We start from the raw sequence: 17,702 nt of genomic DNA on the forward strand, positions 1-17,702 counted from the left end.
TGAGGATTATTGCCGCTGTAAAGGACCCTTACTGCGCCTTTTGGAGGGACCAATTCACTGTGGATATACTTACACGAAAGGAATATAAAGAGGGGATTACTAAAGGTAATTGAAAGGTTGTTGGGATCCAAAAGATGATTGAATCTAGTTTTTCTGAGGTATTCTAAAAGTTTTGGGTGTTTTTTTTACTCGATTGAAACGCAGGGAGTATGTCCTGTAGGTCTAATAGGAGTTTAATTGCAGACTTAATTAATTAATCTCATTGTTACATTGCCTATTCTCATTTTACACGGAATTTTGTAAACATTTCTTTAAAACTTTTATTCACTTATACCTGAATGCTCCGCTTCCCTGCAAGTTGTATGCAACTTCTGCATTAGGCAATGCATTGGGTTTTTTTTTTAGATTAAGATTTCTGTTCCTCCGTGCACCATATGGTCTCACCCCTGGACGCAGTGCGGGGAGACGTCCCTGACTCGGCTGGATAAAAGCGCTCGATTTCGGCCTCACAGCTGGAGGTGTCACCTCGAAGACTGAAGGCAGCATTGTGGGATACCGCCTGGCATTTAATGGGAAACACATTGGAAATTGTACATCACATTGTTTTCTCGTCTGGTCGTGGAATGTGTGGAATTAAAATGGAAAATCGGCACCGGAGGGACAGGAATGAATCTTCAGAGCTGCAACTGAATGGATTCAAGTGAAGAGGGGCTGAGTGTGTTTTGGAGCCACGACGCATTCTTCATTAACCACCAACCCTGCTGTGTCACCAAAGGATATTGCATAGGAATACTGTCTGTAGAGAGAATTTCTCAAATATTAAGCAAAATAAATTATTCAAAACTTGTTTTAAAGTGCACTGATGCGTATTGGACGACTGTCTCCTCACAATAATTTCCATGGAAATTGAACTGAACCATTTAACCATCCGTGGGAGTCAGAAAGTTGAGACAAGCCATTATCAGCTGTTGCTCAAATGGATCCTGCCCAGCGGAGCGATGCATTTGCTATCTGGCACATTTGTTGACTGGCTTTGTGAGAGCAGGGGGGGTAAAAAAAAGAGCAGGACGTGCGAGCAGTTTGCTACGGTGGAGTTAAGATTTACGTATAGTGGCTGCAGGATCGTCGCCAAGCCAAGGCTAAAAACCCTCATTGAAATTGTTCGAGACAAGGCGTGTGCACAAACACGTCAAAGTTGATTGGCAATTTTGTCATCTGATTCCCACGCCAATATGTACTTTTGTGCGGAGTGAGTCCACTAATTATATAGTTAGGTTGCCCATGGATAATTTAGACCGTTTCGGATGAGTATAGAGCGGACAGCCGCAGGAAGCTTTGTGAGGGCCAAAAGCTTTATTGTTTGGAGACACTTTCTATAGACCATTTGAGTTAAATAATTCCTATAGTCGGGAGTTGCTTTTCAAAAGTAAATGTGCAGCCTCCTAAGAAAACGAAGATTTTTTTCGTTCCGTGAGCTTAAATTGTGTGGCCCCTGATAAAAAATGGAACCCTGCTACAGACAGACAGATAGGCAGATAGGCAGACAGGCATATCAGAGGAATGTTCACTGAAGAGCTCCACGACAATACTAAACATGACAGCAGTCTGTCCAAACTACAGAATGTCTTAATTAGTCATCATGTAGACATTTGGTTAAAATTAATTGGCCAGGCAATACAAGAATTTAATTAAACTCAAAAACTGTATCCACTATATCTAACTGTACCTTTTCAATCGTGACAAGGCTTACAATCCCAGTTCAGTGAGTCAAAACGGTGAAAAGTGGAACATTTCTTCAATTAGGCGAAACTTTGGAAAAGCGGTTGAGAAAGCGGGAGAAGATCCGAGGGAACATTAGAGCCTTCAATATGTGGACTGTGTCGCCCTCTACCGACATTTCTCATGTCTCATATTTGGAGCTCCCTGAATCCTCCTCTCCATCCTGTGGATTCACCAAAACGCTGAGCAAAGAGCAGCCTGACGCATGACCCGCAAACAGCAAGTCGTGTCATCCTGCGATAAATTTTACATGACATAGTTTCAGTACTGAGGTGATGCGGGAAACCAAAAGCCATCACATTGCTGTTAAATTCCAAAGATCACTCATTGGGTCTTTATAGGATTATAAGGCTACAGCGTGGTTACTAGTGTCAGCGTGTCAATGTGCCGAGCTTGACAGGACATTAAGAAATCAATAAGCCATGGATTTATTGATTAAATAGTAATGTTATCAAATTGGATAAAATGTGCAGACAGTGATATCTAATCAGAAAGGGCCAAAAGGTGTTTACCTTACTTGCTGATTAAATAACTCACTTTTTTATCTTTATAGGCCAGAACATCCATGATCATGGATGGGGTGAGGATGTATGTCGTCTTTGGGGTTATATTGTTGGTGTTGGTTACAGGTAAGTGTACAGCAAAGCAGAATGCATAATATTGATGTTTTAACTTCTTTTTCTGCAGGCTCACTAATGTTAAAACTGTCTTGCAGTTACCTGCGGACTGTCACCACCAAAGATTATTTCCAATGAAGACGAGTTCATCCTGAAGCCAAACTCCTTGTTCAACATAAGCTGCACCGGTAAAAGAAATGTGGTTTGGCAGGAACCCCTGCCCAAAAACGTCTTAGTTTATCCAGGATACTACACGGCGACGCTCTTTATTGACAATGCAACTGTTGAAAACACCGGCTATTATATGTGCACGTTTGAAACCCAGGAGGGTGATGTGGAGGTTGACTCGGAAGACGAGAATGAAGCTGGGATATATGTCTTTGTTCCAGGTGAGATTTCTGTTTGTTTTTTCATTCTCACTTTGTATGAGAAATTAAAGGACTGTGCAGTAAAAATGGTCATTTAGACAAAGACGAAATGTGTAGTATTAACAGAATAAAAGGGTAGATTCACACTTTTTTAAAGTCATAAAACAGCAGTCAGGTGCCTAAAGGAACATTGACACATTTTTTTTCTTGCTGTTATCGTTCCTCCTGTTCACACTGACCATTAAATGATCACTTCATAATGTATTTTCAGTCAGTGATAGGAGACAAAATCCGCAAATTCCTGATTTTTTTGTATTTGATGCTAATATTAGACTTCAGCTGTCCAAATGAGTCAATATCTTTCAGAGTTTCTGTCTTTTTACCAATGTCTCTCTTTTTGTTTCAATCCTTTCACTGCAGCTGAACACTGTCCACTGAGACAATGTTTCTCCAAAAACGTCTGTAACTGTGGAAGATATCCACTTTATTTTACTAATTCAGATGGCTGCCTCATATAATATTCAGACAAACTTTTCTTTTCTCTTTTCTCAAAACGAGGACTGTGTATTTTGTTCTCCATCAAAACATTGTCAGTGTACGTGAAGGGATCTTCTAATGATCAGTATGAACAGGAGGAATGATTACAGCAAGCAAAACCTGTTTAAATGTTCATCCAGGCCTCTGATTGCTGTTTTAAGGCAAACTTGAACATTTTTTTATCCTATCCCTTAAGTATACATATAAAAATAACTCTAAAAAGGAGCTCACTTTTCAATCAAACCAACTGCCATGACATAGTGTAACCTCATTTATCTGCTTGCACACCTAGATCCCCAGGCTCCATTTGTTCCTGAGTTCCCTGAAAACTTGGTTGTCCCCATGGACAACACTGGAGTCCCCATCTCCTGCCGTGTGTCTGACCCCCACTCTCACGTCATCCTGAGGAGTGTCCCGAGTGGACGGGAGATACCTGCCTTCTACGACAACAAGATGGGCTTCTTCCAAAGCCTCTCCCCTGGGCAGTACCAGTGTGAAACTATTGTGAACGGCCAGACAGTCACAAGTGTTATTTACACTGTAGAGGACAATGGTAAGTTCAGACAAACATGCATGTAGTGAGGATATTTTCTAGATTTAGTGTGATATTGTCTTAAACTCCATGGGTGCGTTGTTACTGAATCACTGGGGATGAAGTGAAATTAGAAGTAAGAGTCAAGCTATTGTTGTGCTTTTCTTTTCAAAAAAGCACTAAAGTGATAGGATGAGGAAAATAAATACTGCACAGCTGGAAACACTCCCCAAGTCTGTTTACCATGAGAGGGCTGCAGGGTGATCTCACTGCATGAGAGCCATGACATTATGTCATTATCACCGGGAGGTGGGGGGATGGGGGGATTTGACACGCCTGTTTTCAGTCTACATGTGTGTGTGTGTGTGTGCACGCGTGTGTGTGTATGAGTGTGTGTGTGTGTGTATGTGTGAGTAATGGTGACCTACTAAGCTGCCACTCAGTGATAAATGAGTTCATGGTAATCAAGCTGTCATTATCTTGGGACCTGTGAAATGACGGTGCTGATATCTGCTCTCTGGTGGTCCCTCTAGTCTCAGCAGAGGTGGAGGACTTCGATGTTGATGTAAAAGCCAGCGAGGAGACAGTGAGAGCGGGGCAGCCTTTCAACATCACCTGCACCGCTCCTGCTGGACTGGGCTTTCAGCAGCAGTGGGTCCACCTTAAAAAACAGGCAAGATTCAACACTGTGATAGTCATCTCCCCTTTTTTTCTGTGCTCGTTTAAATAACTCAATTCAGTCTACTCTGTAGCTTAATGCATAATCTGCTTCAGCTCAGGCTTTGCTGCTGTCCTTCTTGCACTGTGTCCCTCAAACCCTTGTCATATTTCCATGTTATTTCCTACCCAGCAGTACCGAGCCTTAAATTAGACAATAATGGTTTTGGACCAAAACCTAGCAGTGGCAAGTGGAATATAGTTCTGAGGACGGCCCTTAGTGGTCACAAAGTATGTGTTAGAAAAGCAGCGACTGAATTTTGTGTCTTCATTATGAAGACGTCAGCCAAACTGCTCTTGCTTGCAGTTAACCCCATGTGAAACTCAGAGACACTGACAAGAAAGTTCAGGACAAATGGCTGGAGGGAAAGAGGCAGTTCAAAAGAGGGAAGAATTAAAAAGACAATAAATCCTTTGACCCTAGTGAACTTGAGACATGTAGGACAGATGCTGTCTACACATGACAGCCAACAAAACATATAATGCCTTTGAAGTTTGAGCTTAAAGAGTTTCATGTGCAATTTCTGTTTGTTTATATTTATATACAGATGTTTTGCTCTAATCTATGCAGCATGTTGTCTGTTTTCCTGCATGGGATTCATCTAAGCCATTTTCCAGAGATGGTGAGAGCAGGAACGCAGGACTCTTGACTCCTGGTTTTGGTCTCACTAGCAATTACAGGCTTTTTAAAAGGCCCTGTGATCCTGATTTATCTCCTGTGGCATAGCAAGTGTTTTAACCATTAGCCCTCAACAGCACGACAAACCGATTCCGATATGTTTTACCTGTAATATGGAAAAACACTAACTTAAAAGTTCAAATATCTCATTACAAAGACAGTGAAAGATTTAGCTTATTTTCCACGGAGAAGGAGGTGAAACTCATATTGCTTTTCTGTTCTTATAGGCTCTGGATGCTGTTCAGATGAAACAGACTCTTCCTGACCGGGTCATCTACATCCTCAGTTTCCCACATGCCACCTCTCAGGACAGTGGCATCTACGAGTGCTCCATCACCCACGAAACCAGTGGAGAGGTCAGAGTCAGCACGGTGGCCATCAACGTCTTCGGTAAGTCTTCTCTCAGAAATGTTTCCTGGATTCCTTCAATGGGCTTTTCAGCAGAAGCACAATAATGTGAATCTCATGCTCACACTGCTGACTTACAGTCACTTAATCCACATTTAATATTCTCATCATCATTCAGGTAAATTTATTGTGGTTTCTCATATGTGCACAAGGTGCTTTTAGTGGTGTGTGGAAGTCATTTTCTACCACCCGACTGTAAAGCTTCACCTCTGCTTTCAACATCAGCTACTGTGTTTTATGGGATGGCTTCAGCAGATGTTTGTCAGGCTTTCATTTCACCCTCTCTGTCACTTCTCATTTATCTCAATCCCTGCCTTGCTCCACTGTCGTCTTTAACATTTAATCTGCCCACCATCACTGAATCCACCTTTTAAATCCATTTTTATTCATGATCCTGTACTAATGCTTTTCTTATTTCCTTTCTATGTATTCAGAGGAGAACTCCTTTGTGGCACTGGACCACAGTGGGATTCAACCAATGGAGCTTGTAAGCCTTTTGGAGGAGACAGAGTTTACCATCCTCATTAACGCCTATCCAGCCCCCAAAGTGACATGGCTGAAGGACGGCAAACCCATTCCAGAGAACTACTACCTCCTCACCAAAACTAGCCAAATTGAAGGGAATAGGTAAGATTAAAGACTGTGATTCATCATTACATTAATAGGTGAGGCATTTCACTTTCAGAAAGTGAAATTTGCTTTCTGTCCAAACTGAATAAAATCCAACTATCTGCCCTTCTAAATCTCATTAATTAACATATTATTTCTCTTTTATTTACTCCATGCAAACACTCATTTGCTATTTTTAAGACTTATATGACAAACTACCTCTTGGCTAGGGACAGTTACTTCCTGGAATCTCTGCTGGCTGCCTGGAAACTGCTGCCACTCAAGAAATAGTCCAGCACATAACCTCCCTTAAAAGCACAAATTGTTGTTTTTACACTTGGTGTTTGTACAAATCAAATGAACGACACATAACATGAGTTTTAGAGGCTCCAGTAGCACACTTTGTTACCTTTAGACAGAGCGACCTGTTTCAACCTATTTCCAGTCATTATGCTAAGCTAAGGTCAAGCTTAGGTGAGAAAGAAAGTAAGTGTATTTGTCAATTATTCCTTTAAATAATAAGATATTCGCTCATTTTCCTCTTGCAGGTATCAAAGCATTCTGACATTACGGCAACCTCTGGAGAAAGACAACGGGAATTATACCATCACAGCTGTCTGTGGCTCTCGCATTGCTCGGTTCTCCTTCACCCTCAAAGTGAAAGGTAAGATAGATAGATAGATAGATAGATAGATAGATAGATAGATAGATAGATAGATAGATAAATAGATAGATAGATAGATAGATAGATAGATAGATAGATAGATAGATAGATAGATAGATAGATAGATAGATAGATAGATAGATAGATAGATCGATCGATCGATCATTTGTGATCTATAAATGAGCATTGTACATGTCTTTCTTTCAGCCTCCACCTCAGTCATGTTCACACCATCCTCAGCCCCTGTGCTGCTGCCTCACGAAGAGGAATTGGTGGTTCCCCTCTCCACTGCTTTCACCTTGACCTGTCGGGGAGAGGCAAAACTAGCCTGGGAGACGCCGTTCGATGTTCCTGAGCAAACGCAGGAGGACAGCAGTGGCCTGTTTGTCACCACCATCACTGTCGACACTGCCACTGCGATGCATACTGGCTACTACACATGCTTTTACATTAGAAATACCACCGAGGAGACCGAGGACAGCAGCATCTACATCTATGTGCCAGGTATTGTGTACACAGCAGCTTTATGATTGTAATTTTTTTTAAATTACTTTACATTATTATCTGGTCTGAAAGTCTTTTTTTACTCCCATTCAGATCCAGATGTTCCCTTTGTTCCATCACCGGTGCCTTTCGGCAATCATGTTCTGTCCGACCGCGGGGAGATGGAGATCCAGTGTCGAGTGTCTGATCCCAGTGCTAATGTGACCCTGATTAATGTTGACAGACAGGAGCCTGTGCCTAATGTTTATGACAGCAAGAGGGGCGCTCTGGGCGTATTCACTGCAGGAACCTACGTTTGCAAGGCCCTCATAAATGGAGAGGAACGCTACAGTGGGGAATACATCGTCCATGGGTGGGCAGGTGTGTGTTTGTGTATCAGAAGGTGCATGTATATATCTGTGACAGTCAAATCTGATCTGTTATCTCCATGTTTTGACCTTGTAAATTGCTGTATCTCAGGTGGTGGAGCGCTGCATGTTGAGCTAACAGCCAAAAGGACTGCCCTGTTGGTGGGAGATTCCATCACAGTCAACTGTCTGGCTCGGGGATCTGAAATTCTGGAAGACCATTGGAAGTACCCTGGCAAACTGGTGAGGACATAAGTCACCCTATTCGGCACAAAAGATGACTTCAAAGGATTGTGTGTTTGGTTTTGGTCAAGTTGCTGCAGTTTACTTCATGGCATTGCAAGCTGGTTTGAAACTCAAGGTATCCTTTTTCTTTGACAGGCTAATCGTGCTATCAAGACAGTGCACGAGAATAAGAGAGATCAGGAGATCCTTTACACCCTGACAATCCCGCAGGCCTCAGCCAAAGACAGTGGCATCTATGCTTGTTCCATCACTGATGTTGTCAGTAATGAGAGCCAGACAAAGCAACTTGCTGTTACAGTTTATGGTATAAAAAATACTAAGCCTATTCACAATAAATAACTTTAAATAAATTCAGATACATATATTCTTCTCCTTCCTGTAGTCATGAATGAATGTTTTCTCATTATCTGTCGGCCTCTCCTCTTCTCTAACAGAAAATGAATTCATGAACTTTCGGCCGGAGTTCAATGTCCATGAATCAGCAGAGCTGAATGAGGTCCGGGGTTTCAGGGCTGAAATCGACTCCTTCCCCAGTGCACGTGTCACTTGGCTCAAAGACGGCCTCCCACTCAGCTATGTGACAGCAGAGATCTCCTCCAGCCTCGAACAGCTTAGCGAGACCAGGTGAGACTCTCAATAGGTCCACTAATTACAGCAGAGCTAACAACAAGCTCAAAGACACATTCCTACAAATTAGCCTGGCCTCTCAGGCCTGTAATTAGGGTTTTGTGCGATTATGAACTTCTGTCACTGAGTAGTTATTGTACATTCTTGTATGGTTGTGTTGTTTTGTGTAGGTACCTGAGTGTTCTTACCCTTATCCGTGCAAAGGAGGAGGACAGCGGGAACTACACCATGCGAGTGGAGAATGGAAACCAAAGTCGCAGTGTCAGCTTTAACCTGCAAGTCAAAGGTCAGAGAGGAACACAACAAAACCCCTTATTAATTCTTGCTTTTATGTCCCTGGATACTGCTCTTACAGCCTGTTAACTCTAGATGCAGTCTGTCTTTTTCTCACACATACTTTGGTATGCTAAATCCTGTCTGTTTGACTCTGTTACAGTGCCTGCAGTCATTGTGGACCTGATGGACATCCACCATGGCTCAGCCACAGGCCAGTCTGTAGTATGTATTGTTGGAGGGCATCCCACTCCTGAGGTGGAGTGGTTCGTCTGCAAGAACATCAAACAGTAAGTTCAGTCTTCTTTAGTACAACGTTCATGCTTTGGGATTTTTCACAGCACAGTATGCAGTCATTATGCACTTTAATTGATTTAGTTGCACTTTGTTTGTGCATAATCAGTTGTGCCAACGACTCATCTTACTGGATGCCACTTTCTGCAAACTCCACGGAGGTTACAATCGACTCACACATCAACGAGGAGAACTACCTGGAAAGCCAGGTCATGTTTGGCCATCTGGAAAACACACTGGCAGTACGCTGTTTGACCAGGAATGAAATGGCCACCGTCAGCAGGGAGGTCAAACTGGTGTCCAACGGTAAGATCAAAAGATCAAACACAACAGTTCATCCATTCTTGTTTCCTTCCTAAGTAACTTTCCTTTTCACCCAACTTTGAAACAACATTTCATGTTGTTGTTTCCACCCTTGTTTCCTCGTAAGTTCCTTCCATTTCTGACACTCAGAGTGTTGCAGGCTTTGTAAGTGAGTGTGTTTGTGTCTGAGTTAGTGCTGTCAGTGTTGGAGCAGCTGTCAGATGATGGCGAGACAGCTGAACGAGGGGCTGTGCCTTAAACACGAGGAAGTGATTCTGTATTCTGACAGCTAATGCATGGAAGCCAGAGAAGGTTTGGCCATTTGGTCCTTCCAGATGAGCTTAACACCCACCATCCTCACCCCCCTCACCCACTCCACTTAAGCCAGTGCCTCCCCCATCCCCCACTTCTGCGTTATCTTCCCAGCATAGCTTTTGGTCCCAGTAATCAGGACACCCTATAGATTTAACTGTCTCTGGGGCCTGACAGAGGACATTTCTTGTGCAACATGCCACTGAATTAACTTTAGTGTTACTGGCACAAGTCACGAGCATTTCACACTTGTCATTATAACAGACACATGTTGCATCCATGTGATTAATGTGCTCACCATCTAATATGTCTGTCCACTGACTCTCATCCTGAACAGGCCCTCACCCAGAGCTGACTGTAGCTGCTGCTGTGCTGGTGCTCCTGGTCATTGTCATCATCTCACTCATTGTCTTGGTTGTTATCTGGAAACAGGTATTACTGCCATTATTCAGCACTCATTCCCACATATTCACTCTCCCATCTATAGTCTTCTACTTACTTCTTTCCTCTTTTGCAGCATTCACATTGACTCAATGCTCCCAGTACAAGATATTGTATTATGACAACCATTTTGAAGTATTTTGAATTTCAACTGTGCTTGGTATGCATTTCTGATTGGTTAAAGGCTGGTCTATTTAACTGCAGAGTAACTGGGTTTCCAGCAAATAACATACTTCTAAGTTAAGCAAAAGTGTACTAAGCCAATAAATGAAACTAAACTTGTGGTCAGACTGTGCAAAGCCACTAGAAAACTGCTGTTAAAATCAATCAAGTACAATCTGATAACCAAATGACATGGACAATTCCTGCCCCTGTCTTCCAGAAACCAAGATATGAGATCCGCTGGAGGGTAATAGAGTCTGTGAGCCCAGACGGCCATGAGTACATCTATGTGGATCCCATGCAGCTTCCATATGATTCCAGATGGGAGTTCCCCCGTGACAGACTTGTGCTTGGTGAGCTGACTGACTGATTTTTTTAAATGCTAACACTGTAGGCTTGTGCTTTTTGGCTCTGCAATCTTTCTGTAGGGATGTTCTGATGTTCTGGTTGGGATGTCTCATTCAGTCTTTGAAGTGAGGCTATGATAAGCTAATCTGGATTGGGCTGTGGGGTTTGCTGGCTAGGGTTTGGTTCGACTCAGTGATCAAGGGAAAATTCAGCCAGTGAAGGAGTCACAGATGGGAGAGCAGAGGCATCCAAAGTGTATGGATGTGTTTGCAAGGTCCTTTGTTTCTCTTGCTTGATAAGTGATCTTATATCTTCTATGTTGTGTGTTTGTCAGGTCGTATCCTGGGTTCTGGAGCCTTTGGTAAAGTTGTAGAGGGCACCGCGTATGGACTCAGCCGTTCCCAACCTGTCATGAAGGTGGCAGTGAAAATGCTGAAACGTGAGTTTAACTGAACAAAGACACTCAAACTATGTTATTTGCAGTTATATATTTCTTTTATAGTACCCAACTCACTAGTTGTAACGACTGCTTGGTGACTACTGCAACTCATCTGTAACATAGATTTGTAAGCCTATGAAACATTGCAATTGTAAATCATCAGTGCCCCATAATGTTATGTGTAGGTGTAGTAACATCTCATCTGCCAGCTTTTTAGATATAACTGGTGCAGAACCTATGCAGGCAATGGCAATGAAGTGGAAAAAGATGGAAAGCAAGATACTGAATAATCTAAGGGATAAATAAAAAAGGCCGTTTTAGATACAATGCTGCAACTAATTATAGAATTGGAATAAAAAAGGTGGTCATGTTGTTGACAGTTTGATCACTCTTTGCTGTACCTTCTTTCAGCCACAGCACGCTCCAGTGAGAAACAGGCCCTGATGTCAGAACTGAAGATCATGACTCATCTTGGACCGCACCTCAATATTGTCAACCTGCTGGGAGCGTGCACCAAGTCAGGTAAATAATATATTTAAACACATTTTGAAGATACAAAGACAAAAAACATGTACAGTATAATGAAGGTTAACCTTTGTTGTCTCTCCCTTGTGTTACAAAGAAACACACAAAAACACCCACATTCACACTGCCAGAAATGGCACTTATATAATTTACAGCTCTAACAGCAAGAAATAAAGATTGACAGCCCTGTCCCAGCATTTAGTGGGTGTGGTATTTTAATAGGCTTTTTATGGGAAAGTAGAAGCTTGCCCTCTTGACTGTGCTTTTAGCCTTTATGAGCCTCTGATAAGATTAGCCTGCAGACTGACGCCGATGCATGACTTTATCTGCTGTGTTGTTCCCAGGCCCTATCTACATTATCACTGAGTACTGCTTCTACGGAGACCTGGTTAACTACCTGCACAAGAACAGGGAAAACTTCCTCAGCCTGAACCCAGAAAAAACAAAAAAAGAGCTGGATATCTTTGGGATCAACCCTGCAGATGAGAGCAGCAGGAGGTACAACATACTATATATGCTTCTAAGCTTGCACGCATCAACACATGCACTTAGTCTCTGAATTTAATTTAAATTTATTAAAGTTTTTTTGTAATTCAGACCAAATATTCCAGCCATTGATACAACACTTTGCACAATTCCCTCTCACACACACACACATTCTCCCCTGCTCATTATCAGTAACTCTATCGCCATTTTCTCCATGGTTGAGGAGATTGTCTGGCGTCTTCAGCTAATCAGATCACAGTCAGAAGTGGTCTCAGCTTTCACCCTAATTTAATTGCATTGGAGGTACCTGTTAATTCTTTCTGCCCAGACATGTATGGTGAAAAAGCATCTCTCTCTCTCTCTCTCTCTCTCTCTCTCTCTCTCTCTCTCTCTATGTCTGAGGCTCATCTGTGTTGATGGATGACTCACACTGACCACACCTCGAATTGACCATAACATGATTTAGTCCTGGCTTCCATGTTAGCCTCAACCACATCTTCCTCTAACCCAGCCAAGAGGAGTGACACACCACTTCCACGTACACACAATAGAGGAGTGAATAAAATATAATACATATAGATGCATACAACATAATGCGTTGGTTCTTATATGGCTCTGTGCACTCAATATTCCCACAGTGTAGAACAGCACGACCTGTCCTCGCCTCATCACTAACAGCATTCCTCCTCTGCATCTCCCTTGTCTATGCACACAGTTATGTGATCCTGTCCTTCGAGAGCAAAGGAGACTACATGGACATGAAGCAGGCTGATAACACTCAATATGTCCCCATGCTTGAGATGAACAATGCCTCCAAGTACACAGACATCCAAATGTCTAACTACGACCACCCACCTTCTCAAAAAGACTCCAATGGTAAGCACATGCAGTTTCTTCTTTCTTTCCTCCCTTTTACTCTCGTCCCTGAGTTGTTGATGTATACTCGCTTGGCTTTAGTGTTTGAGTCAGAGCTGGTGGAGGGGTACACCCTTGTCAGAATTTAGGACTGGTACAGCCCTGTAATTACATGGAGAGGATAATTGTAGCACACACATAATAATGCCCGGTCTCTGCCCTGCCATTAGTAAAAGCCAGGTTTGAGGAGCCAGTACTATATTTACAATACATGATGAACATACACTGGTGGACCGCTTCATGGTGTTTTCTGTATGTGTGTGTGTTTTCTAAACCAGAGGGCGAGATGGACAACCTGCTGTCAGACGAAAAAAATGAGGGCCTCACCACCACCGACCTGCTCAGCTTTACCTACCAGGTGGCCAAAGGCATGGAGTTTCTGGCTTCCAAAAATGTGAGTTACAGTGAAGTCCCCAGAGGGACACTGAATGGATTTTATCCCCTTAGTTTGCACTGTTTTGCTGGCAACTGCCAGCACAGAGTGTCTTGCATACCATACACTGTAGGTCCTGCAGCCTCGCATTCCTCCTGACTCCCACTGCACTGATGGCAGGTTGTGGATTTATACGTGTATCCTATATGATGACAGCTGTGCCAGCCAAGGGGACTGAGGAAATCAGCGGTTCTGTGATAAGCAGTCCCGAGAAGGCTGAGCCCACTCAGGAGAGAGGCCAGTGGCTGAATATAGTAGCAGCACAGCCAGGCTAGAATTACCAGGCAGGGACACACTGCAGCCAGAAGCTATTCATTCAGCTTCATAGTTATTATCCCTAAATATCCAGTGGTCACTGCTATCCCTCCAACTGGCATGTTTACACAAGGGCCAAGCTTTATAAAGCAATATGAAACGGTATTAAAAATAAACCCGCCTGAAATGAAATAGACGCAGAAATAGATGCATTCGGTAGCTGTGGGAGCGAAATGTTGATGGAAGAGACAGAGATGTGTTGAATTGGGAGTGAAAACTGGTGTGTATGATGCAATTCGCTGCTAATCACTTCTCCACTCTGTCCTTGTGTGTTTCTGCAGTGTGTGCACAGGGACCTTGCAGCCAGGAATGTCCTCCTCTCTCAAGGCAAGATAGTGAAGATCTGTGACTTTGGACTGGCAAGAGACATCATGCATGACAACAATTATGTCTCCAAAGGGAGCGTAAGTCTCTCTTAATACATGACTATCATTTCATGCTTAAAAAATAATTTTGTTATGCTTTTTCACAAGAGGTATACAAATGTGATTGAAATGTTCTCTGTGATCACAGACTTTCCTGCCAGTGAAGTGGATGGCACCAGAGAGTATTTTTGACAACTTGTACACCACTCTCAGTGATGTTTGGTCCTACGGCATCCTTCTCTGGGAGATATTCTCCTTAGGTGAGCTACTTCAAATGTCTTTTACAGGAAATAAAAAGCTGATTTCAGTATCAATATATGTAAATGTCACCTAAACTGAAGACTAATGAGAATCTGCTGTTTTCTTAAGGTGGTACCCCATACCCCGGGATGGTTGTGGACTCAAGCTTTTACAACAAGATCAAAAGTGGATATAGGATGTCCAAACCAGAACATGCACCTCATGACGTGTAAGTGATCATTTGCACAACATAAAGCTTCCATTTGCACCCAGTCAGATGAGGAATGTGTTGGTCTTTAAACTGGGAACATTTTGTTTCAGAAGTATGATCTACAGCAGCTGACAGGAGTCATGGCAAAATTACAAGTTACAGGACAGTTCGTACTGTTCTCTTATTTAACATGGCCTGCTTTTGGTTTTGCAGGTATGAGATGATGATGAAGTGCTGGAACAGTGAGCCAGAGAAGAGGCCTTGTTTCCTGGGTCTGAGTGATACTGTAGCTTCGTTGCTGCCCTCCAGCTACAAGAGGGTGAGTCTCCTCGTGACCTCTCACATCGTCAGACCTCTATGGATTCTTAACACCTGGTTTCTAATTTACCACCTTTCATTCTTGACCTTGCAGTTGGACCTGCACATTCTGTTCCTCTTTTTCTTTACATTACACGTTGGCTTTTTTTAGACATCATCGTCTCACACTTTTAATGATGTTGCACAGCAAAGTGCAGGTTGAAAATAATTTAAATATACTTTTAAAAGTAGCAGGCCGTTCATTTAAAACCCCTTCCACTTCCTCTGTGAGTGGATTTGGAGAGTTTCTGTGGGCTTGGAGCTCTCTGTGTTTCTGTAAAACAGAAACCTACAAGTGATTAGAGTGCAAAATGCAGCAGCTGGATGTCAGAGTGGCTGGCCTCAGTCTGGGTAATGACGCAGCACCAGTTCTCGCATCCAACACCCACCCTTAATTACCCCATTAAACTCCACACCACACATGGCACATCAAAACAGCTTTACCTCTGCCTCGTTCAGAGATTTAACGGCTGGGGCCAGTGGAGAAACCAACTCTTGTTTTAGCACCTCAGGCTTGGATGCGACGTGTGATTTTCAGCTTGGATCACACCATCCAGCTGGCAGCACAACCAGTGATCACACGTACTTGTACCACAGTTCTCCTGTGGCTCAATATGACTTTGCACATTAAGCTTACGCTTGTACACTGTGTTATATCATCATTGCTTCTGTGCAGAAAAGATTAACATCTTTTGTGTTCCCGCAACATCTAATTCTCTAATTTTCCTCTCTTGTGCAGCATTACGAGAAAGTCAACCACGAGTTCCTGAAAAGTGACCACCCCGCCGTGACTCGGGTGTGCCTGGAAAATGACGACGCCTACATTGGCATCACCTACAAGAACCAGGGCAAGCTGAAGGACAGGGAAAGCGGATTTGATGAGCAGCGGCTCAGCTCTGACAGCGGCTACATCATTCCCCTCCCTGACCTGGACCCTATATCTGATGATGAATATGGAAAAAGGAACAGACACAGGTAATGCAAATGAAGCTAACATGTATCTCTACTATACTTTCTATATTGTGCAAAAGATGGAGCTAACCTATGTCATTTGTGTTCCCTGCAGCTCTCAGACGTCCGAGGAGAGCGCCATTGAGACAGGCTCCAGCAGCTCCACTTTTGCAAAGCGTGAGGGTGAGACTCTGGAGGACATCACACTCCTGGATGAGATGTGTCTGGACTGTAGTGACCTCGTGGAGGACAGCTTCCTGTGACCCCTGCCCAGCCTGTAGAGCGAAAGCAGCAAGGAAGAGGAATGAGAGGACGTGGGGAAACTAGAGAAAGACCTGTAAATCAACCAAAGACTTTGTTGTCTACCCTCTAGCCCCATCAGTACTCCTCCTGGACCGCCCTTTCAGAGTACAGAACAAAACCACTTCACTGTCTGGATGAGTCTGTGGTGAAAGTACGGTATGCCCCTTTCTTCTCCCTGGACACTGCCCCCTATTGGGCTGGAGGAGTGAGTGAGCAGTGACGAAAGCAAGACCTCAAGGACTCAAAGAGCCACTGAGCCCAAGTATCGAACCTATGTAGTGACAAATGTAACTGAGAACAGATTAAAAAAAAGATTGTCTTTTTAATTTGCAGAGCTTTATTTTATCGGGCATTCTTTTTAACAGCAATATAAGCAAGAAGGGAAGATCTATCAACAGCTCTAAATGTACAACACAGGATGTCAATCAGCCATATTTAACCACTACAGATGCACTATTTAAACTAGATGAGTCCAATACTAGCAACAGCATTGGCAGGTCAACTCACCTCACCTGCTGCAAGAGAAGCACCTGATGCTGGCACAATCAGTAGCAATACTCGGATTTAAAAGCACAAAATCTGGACTACGTGCATTTTTGTTTTGTTTATGACCATTTAATGTTTTCAATGGCTAAATAAGTGCAGTTTATTTTTTTACTTTGTCATTATGTAACATGTATTTTTTGTGAATACCAAGTAGATAGTCACCATAGCTGTTGAATGGTGACGAGAATTGAGCTTTTGAGTCGCAAGCAGTGTCTCACTTTTTGCCCAAATACAACATAATGTTCTCTGAAGTCACTCCAGATTAAACTTCAATCGTATTTGTCATATGGGTTTTGAAAAAAAAAAGACGAAGTGTGATTGTAATGTAAATAGCTCCAGAGTTGTTTTATAAGAGAGAATAAATGGGATAACACTCATGTATTTTATATAAGCACATATCCACCCCCAGTGAAACCAATGCTTTTGATGAACTGTAAGAACTTGGAATGACATGGAAATCATAATGGACAGAATACAGTTTTTGACAATAGTTGTGGATTAGAACATTGCATGAGAAATATTTATATTTGCTCATGTTTTTAAATAAGTGACAGGTGGTATTAATCATGTACCCACTACAAAAAATTGGAAGCATAAAATAAAAAGGATCACAGTGAAACACAGTTCATCATGTTGTCAGTAAACATGAAATTATGGCCAAAAAAACCCCCAACTTAATTATATCCAATGGCTGTGCTTTACTAGCAGGTTATGTCCTCCAGTCTCATATTTTTATCTATTGTCCTCACGTCTATTAGCAGGTTCTAGTTATACTAAGACACTAGATATAGGACTAGAGATTCGTGTTGATCTGATGTCATACATCAATTATGTGTAATCCTCTGTTAT

At 42.6% G+C, this 17,702-nt stretch overlaps 1 protein-coding gene across 1 annotated transcript; it reads left to right on the top strand.

Annotated features, from left to right (window-relative positions):
• The first annotated feature begins 83 nt into the window (after positions 1-83).
• On the top strand, positions 84-17,110 carry pdgfra (platelet-derived growth factor receptor, alpha polypeptide). Its single transcript, XM_053321796.1, has 29 exons — positions 84-105; positions 2,333-2,408; positions 2,495-2,785; positions 3,594-3,854; positions 4,367-4,506; positions 5,457-5,619; positions 6,072-6,264; positions 6,795-6,910; positions 7,118-7,414; positions 7,508-7,774; positions 7,874-8,004; positions 8,143-8,311; positions 8,442-8,631; positions 8,805-8,920; positions 9,071-9,197; positions 9,311-9,507; positions 10,154-10,248; positions 10,640-10,772; positions 11,102-11,206; positions 11,618-11,728; positions 12,076-12,229; positions 12,933-13,093; positions 13,411-13,526; positions 14,162-14,284; positions 14,394-14,505; positions 14,615-14,714; positions 14,910-15,015; positions 15,793-16,028; positions 16,120-17,110. Exons 2-29 carry the CDS (start codon positions 2,345-2,347, stop codon positions 16,265-16,267), a joined length of 4,422 nt encoding a protein of 1,473 aa, XP_053177771.1. The 5' UTR covers positions 84-105; positions 2,333-2,344; the 3' UTR covers positions 16,268-17,110.
• The last annotated feature ends 592 nt before the right edge of the window (positions 17,111-17,702 follow it).

This window comes from Scomber japonicus, chromosome 7 (genome assembly GCF_027409825.1).
Source record: "Scomber japonicus isolate fScoJap1 chromosome 7, fScoJap1.pri, whole genome shotgun sequence".
Lineage (NCBI taxonomy): Eukaryota > Metazoa > Chordata > Actinopteri > Scombriformes > Scombridae > Scomber > Scomber japonicus.